Raw genomic sequence first — 7,253 nt, forward strand, 5'->3', positions numbered from 1 at the left:
CTAACAGATCAAAATGTGGGCTTATAGTCTCTCCCTCACATGGCCTTGGTCGGACGGACCTCCGATTATTTTTCTCTTTACAAAAGTTAAAAAGAAAAAAAAAAACAGACATTTTTTCCATTTATTGGCAAAGTAATATATATATTTTTTTTTTGATAATTTGGCAGAAGGAGTTATAGTATGTTTAACTGTTGTAGTATGTTTTATGGAACAGAATTGTACTTTGTTACCACTGACCGGTGGTTTGGTTTTAGAATAATGACTGTTTTTTTAAAAAGTAATTAGCATAAATTTTGGATTGTGAAAAAAATAATAATTAGGGAATTTACAGAGAAAAGAGGACAATATTCTCGAATCTAAAAAAAGCACTGAATCAAATCACTCTTTCTTTTTTCTTTTCATGATTTGTCTTATTTACAATTACATCCCCTTTGATTGAGAAACTCGGATTCCAAACCCGGGATGACTCGGTGGCACGACTCACCCACCTTCTACCGCCATCTCCTTTTTTTTTTTTTTTATCATCATCTGACTCGAATGCTCTCATTATAATAATCAAAATTCAAAACGAAAAAAATTAGTACCAGCCGACTCGGTGGTAGCTCAGCCGAGTCAACGACGATTTAATCCAAAAATTCGCCTTCCTTCTTCTGTACTCGTTCCGAATCGAACCGGGTCAGAATCGTCACGTACAGGTTTCTTCACCCCGTCGGATCTTAAAAAACGTAAAACATTTTCACCAGACGGCTTTCTCAACGACGCCGTGAAGCAACGGTCGAGATTCAATCATCAACAGATCCATCTTGCTTTTGAGTTTGATTCCTCCTCCTCCGTTGCATTTCTGGAGGTCTTCGGGACAAGTAAACCGGCTCGACCGAGACGAATCAGACCGAGATATAAACCGGATCGCTTCTTCGAAAACCGATTCTTCGCATGGGATAACCAACGGTCCTTGGTTAGCGAAACCGAACTCTTCCTCGGCTTGAACCAGAAGGTTGCTTAAGACCGGGTGGTTCAGGTACGACGCGCGCACCACGAATCTCCTGCAACCGCTTCCCACACAGACTGCCACGTGTCCTGATGGAACATCCGACGGTACGCAACGGCTGACCGAAGATAACCTGGCTTTGTTGCGCCATCGCCGGAGCATTTGCCTCAGTCTCACAATGTGACGGATCTTGCTGCATTTTACTTGACCTCCTGCCATTTTTTTTTTTCCTTTTGTTTACTGCCACGAGTGAAGTCAAATTATAAAGGGAACTCTGATTTATATATATTTTCTCGAGAAAATGTTCAGGTGGAAGAGGAGGGGCTTTGAGAGTTTTGGGAGAGACCAAGTTTATATAGTGTAGGCAATATATCAATGCCACCATGTTTTTGAGTTAATTACGAAACTGTCTTCTCTCTTTCTTCTTCTTCCTTTTTTTTTTTGAATTATTATTAGTATTAGTCATTGATTTGTTGTTATTTTGATTATGGTCTGTTATTATTTTTATGGTTCTTATTTAAAGTCTTGGGTTTAATAATTGTGTTAGTGAATCCCATTATGGTAAAGAAAAAACTTGGACCTCAGATTTATAAGATTCGTATTTTGATGTATTTAGCATCATTTTTGTTGACTATACGTACACATTTCTTTTTATATAGATTTATACAACAGTAAAACTGACAAGACATTTATATATTTGTTGGCAAAACTAAAGCCATTTATAAGTTGTTGACAAAAAAAAAGGAGATATTTAATTAGATGTGAATAGTCATTCATTCATCCATATATATTAGCCAAGAGAAAACCAAATTTAAGTTCTTAACTAAGTTTTTAACTTTTTAAGTAAATTTCAATGTTAGGGTTCGGTTAAAGTAATACAGTAATACCCACCACATGGGTGGCTAGAAAAATAAAAGAAATAATGGAAACTAATATATGCTTATTAACAATTTATTTGATATATGATTGATAAAACGAAACATATATTTTCATATTGTATAAAATAAGCTTCTCCTTCACCAGTAGCAGTTAAATGGTAACCGAAGATGCTTTTGTATCCCCGAACAACTTAAATTTTAATATCCAGAGAGATATAAATATATGTTTCGATGTACCAAAACACTTGTTTTCTTGTTAGTAGTTTTGGAAATGTGTCCATGCCCCCATGTGCGACGATGCCCCATCTCCATTTTTTTTTTTGTTTAGTCTGGCTTTTGAAAACTATTATTCTCACAACAACAAGCAGCCAAAATAGAAATTTTATCGAAAATATAAGCAGCCAAACTAATATGTAAAAAAGCTAATCATTATACTTCTTGAAATTGAATGTGAATTATATAAAAACAATGAATTCCATTTGCGATAGTTACTCTTGGTCTAACATGATGTGCATCTCTCTTCAAATTCGGTCTAGTCATTGACACAATTATAACAAATTCTACACATAATAATAATACATATGTTTCATCTAGTTCTTGAAACCTAATACTCTTTAAGCCACAATACACATATAGTAAATATTAGCAACAAAAATATGCGGAAATGAATTATAAGCAAAAACATATATGTAGGTGGGTCAATCAAGTGCATGATATGGAGGGTAGGGTGCATCCCCCTCATGCGGTACGTACATACCCCACTTGTTGGATTTTAAGGATCTTCCGATCTCTCTTTCATTTTATTTTTCCCACTTCATATAACCAAACTCTTCTTTGCTCCTACATAGTTCATTATTGCTTAAGATTTCAATAATTGCATGACCAGACCACCCATCGAAATGTATGCTTTGTGCTCTCTTTCTGCCCTCGTTCACTATTTTTGCTTATAACTAATTTGATTTCTACCAAACAACAAGAATCTCTAACTGATCCAACCATGTTGATATATTTAGATAGTGGAAGTGACCATGATTGTACACGAAGAGAAGTAACTACTCAATTAAGCCATTCGCTATAGAAGATCCTAATATTTCCTCTCGCGACTCGCTGTGTTGGCTTCTGGTCAAAGGACAGTCAACAGTACAGGGAACCTCTAACTCTGTCCGAAGGTTTGGTCCATTAAAGAAGACATAATTTTTTTTTAACATAAAGAAGACATTGTGCTTCGCTGTACCTACGGACCATTACGGACCCACGGTACGTCTCCTTCATTGTGCTTTGTATTTTGTGTTATTTTAAATAAATCTTTTATTTTTGTTTTTAGGTTTTGATTTTCCTTAAATCAATTATCACCTTAAGTATTCTAATTTGTTTGCATTATGAGCCGGTGATTAGCCATAAGCAGAGGGGATGAACCTCATTAAGAGTTTTAGTCTTCCTCTATCTTCCAAGCTAGGAAATAACTAATTATAGCTTTCACGGATTATTACGCATTGATTTTTTTTTTTGGTGGGAGAGAGGAGACCTAAGTCTCCATTATATAAAAAAAACTAAAAAAATTACAATCGAACATGTCGAGAGATCGTGATCCTCCGAGCATCATCGTCCAAAATAGAAACCATACAATGAGGACAAGAATCTAATAAAAAGAACCCCAATGGGTGCTTATTACGCATTGATTAGTATCATTTAGAATAATTCCACAAAAAAAGGATCATTTAGAATAATATATTTGAGTTAGAAAAAAGTATAATTACAATTTGAAAAAGGGTTGTAAGAAGTAAGAACTAAGGAGTTCAATTGATGTAAGAAGGAAAAAAAAAAAAGACTTTCACAGTTAACAGTTTGCAGCTGTGTACTTTCATTAAACCTTAAATATCTACTTAGTACTCGTAAATTGATTTAAGGATTAAAAGCATGAATAAAGGTGGAAACGATAGATTAGTCGTACTAGTTAAGTGGTCGTGTGTGTGGCCATAGCTGGCACATGCCATGTTTGTGTTAAGTTAAAGTCATTAAGAGACATACTAATCACTAAGACACTAATCAGGATTATGCTTTGTATTTAGGCAAATGTCTTTTCGGCGTTTTCTGACAGCTCCTAAGGTTTCGCCACGTCTTAATCTCTTTCCCTCTAGTTATTTGTTTTTTATAAGAAGATAAGAAACTGGTTTAGCTCTTTTGGTTATAGTAATTATTAATTTGTGTAACACTAGATTTGATTACATCACGAGCTGTAGAATAGAAACAAAACAGGCCAAAAGCTAAAATGATAATTTTGTTGTGTAAGCAGAAGGAAATAATAAAAGCAGAGGACACAGCCTTGCATTACAAATATACAATTGAGGTTTGATCAAATTTTCGCATAAATATTAGTTTTAGATATAATTGGTTGCTGAGTGAATGATGAACATATAAGAAATCTATTTTATAACCAGGAATTGTGGACTTTGTCCCATAGTTTCTCTACTGGTATTTATATTATAGAGTATATTGTAACATTTGTTTTCAGATATACATTAGCTTACAAAAGTGTTCTGATATACTCGAAACAATTATGACAAAATGAATCAAGAATCTGGAACATTGATTGATGTATAAAGTTAAAACATCTATTTTTTGTAGATCAAATTCAAAACATCTGCATTACGATAAACATTTTATAAGAAAAGCATAGAACACAATACAAATAAGGATTTGTAGAATTGGTTTTTGAACTGGAGGAATAAAGTGGGCACTGACGTATGTGATTTTCAAAGTTAATTAACGAGATTTAATCAAAACTAGCATAATGACCCCAAAAAGAAAACCTATAACGAGCTACCTTGTTAGGACAACTCAACATAAAATTAAATTTGATACTCCAGTTGTGTGCAAGAAAACTTAATAATTGATTAACGAACAAAACATGAATCGTTCCATTATCAAAATCGTATAATTAGAAAACCTATTTTTGTGCGGCAGTACTAAATTGTTAAAAAAAAATTGTGCACCTTAAATAATCCAAGACTTTAATAAAGAGAAAAATAATCACTATCCAAAAATTTTATTAAGGGAATGATTAGTGTGGTTTTGATTGAGTCGTGAAGTACGTCAATGGGCAAGCCAGTTCATTTACCAGCTCACAAAAATTTAGTCTATGAAAAAGTATTACTATAACTTTCGCAACGCTTTATTTGAATCTTATTTCAATAATTAGGCTTTCCATTATCCTCTTAGCTTTTAATATATTATATAGTTTGTAATCACCAGGTCAATTTTTTTCTTTATAATAAGGAACGAATTGTTTTTTAGAAATGGATTAGGATGTACAAAATAAAAAAGAACTATCGTATAGTTTATGCAATAGACAACACAACAATACAACATCATTCATCATTGTAAATAACAACAAACGAAACAGAAATTGCCATTTCCGATTTTTGTTTTCTTTGTTTGCATAAAGCCGTTGATTGTGGAGGAAAAATCTTGTTTTGTGGGTGTGAACCAAAAAACTAAAAATGATTGTTTTGTGGGATTTTTGTTTTTGTTTTTGGGGTATATTAGATGTAAATGTGTATGACATTGACTATACAATACAAGTATTCTTTCTTTTTTTTTAATACGTGCCCGGCTGTTATACTCATATATGAATATTTGCAATTAGTCGAGGAAAAACCAAAATAATTAAGCTGAATAAATAACGATTTACTTACAACTACAAGCAACATGGTAATGCTAATATAAAGGATAACAAACGTGAAGAGGAGAGAAAAAAAGGATGAGAGAGTTCCAACTTCCAAGAAAAACGAGTAAAAGAATACGAGACTGCCCATAAGAGCCATAGTATTAAGACCTCTTTCCATCTTTTATCTTAGTGCAAAAAACTCTGCCCTCAATTATACATTTTCATTTATTTTTTAATAAAATGAAGTCACATTTTGATTATTTGAATATATATATTTATATATATCTGTTTTTATGAGTAAGTTAGAAAACCGTTAGTGGACAAATATGATTGAATCTCATATGATTGGAATTGTGGTATTGAATGACACCGATATTTCATGAAATCACAAGGAGTCATATGTAGTTGTACCCACACTGGCACTAATTGAATGGTTTAAAAGACAAAAAACTTAATCTTTCCTCAAACAATGCTTATTTTGGCCTTTTTAGTCAAAAACAAATTATTTTAAATTAGTAACATCTAGTGGAGTAGTGACCAAATCCGAAAGAAGTTAACACATCTTTTATGAAAAAATACGTTTAAAAAAATTAGACTCTGAATTTCACATTACGTATACGTAATAATGTAATATACAAAGTTAAACCAATAACAAAACTATTCAGCATCAATGAACTTCACATTAAAACGCACTGTAAGTATTCAACAATTTTAAAAAAAAATAAAACATAAGTGGGAAGGATCAATCATAGTTTAGAATAAAGTACGAATGCTTATTATTTGTACGAAAGATCCTTATATCATACTATGTTTTAACCAGAGATTGTAGTCATGTAATGAAATATTAAACTAACATATAGCAGATTAATGATTCGGCATAAATACGAATGTGATCTAAACCAAGATAGTAGAAACCATTTGATATCTTGTATCGCAAAAGGGAAAGTTTTAATGATGGATCGGTTTTGGGCGTAGAGCAAATCATAAGAATCTAATCTTACAACCAAATCACATTTACAGATGTGTATTTCTAACCTTTTTTTGGTAGGTAGGTACTTTTGTGTTTGTATACTTATGCATGAGAAGTCAAAGTTGTATATGTATGAGGGGGGTGATTAAAAATCTTGTTAATCATGGTTGTTTTTTTGAGTCTTAACCCAATCATTGTTTCATAATGATTACTAATGATTGACTGTTGAAATTTTCTTTTGGCATTTGGCACCAACTATATTAACTAATCCTTATTCCCTCTTCCTTCTCACTACAACTTCTCACATAATATGATTTGAATATAAGGCATAAAGTAAATATATGAATCAAAAATTTGGTCAGCCGATTGATTATAGCAAAAAGACTTTCAGATTTTTAGCTCAATTGGTCATGAGTTTAATCTCCTTTCCTTTTGATGGCCGGTCCGGTACTACGCAATGATCCATCTGTCAAATAGTTTTACATATCCCCGGTGATTACTATACTCATGTATTGAAAATCACTTCCAACCTCAGTATGTTACATATCTTTAAATGGTTGTAGCTACCTCAAAAACGTTTCAGTAGAGAGTTCTCTTGAAATGAATACATTTTGGTGATATGTTTGTTTCGGTTGTAGAATATGCAATTGAGAGTTAGCTGATCATCGATAATATAATGATGAATTTGTCATTGTCAATAGATCGTCTCTGAGAAATCATCTTAGGCAAAAGACTAGAGAAAGAGAATAC

General features: G+C 32.7%; 1 protein-coding gene across 1 annotated transcript; it reads right to left on the reverse strand.

Moving 5' to 3' along the window:
- Positions 1 to 357: 357 nt before the first annotated feature.
- LOC17896838 (auxin-responsive protein SAUR50) lies at positions 358 to 1,360 on the reverse strand. Its single transcript, XM_006303321.2, has one exon. The coding sequence runs from the start codon at positions 1,205 to 1,207 to the stop codon at positions 737 to 739; it is 471 nt and encodes a 156-aa protein (XP_006303383.1). The 5' UTR covers positions 1,208 to 1,360; the 3' UTR covers positions 358 to 736.
- Between the last annotated feature and the right edge of the window lie 5,893 nt (positions 1,361 to 7,253).

Source organism: Capsella rubella, unplaced genomic scaffold, assembly GCF_000375325.1.
Source record: "Capsella rubella cultivar Monte Gargano unplaced genomic scaffold, Caprub1_0 scaffold_1, whole genome shotgun sequence".
Lineage (NCBI taxonomy): Eukaryota > Viridiplantae > Streptophyta > Magnoliopsida > Brassicales > Brassicaceae > Capsella > Capsella rubella.

Coding starts and splice junctions, on each gene's coding strand:
- LOC17896838 (XM_006303321.2), bottom strand. CDS start 1,207: ATGGCAGGAGGTCAAGTAAAATGCAGCAAGATCCGTCACATTGTGAGA.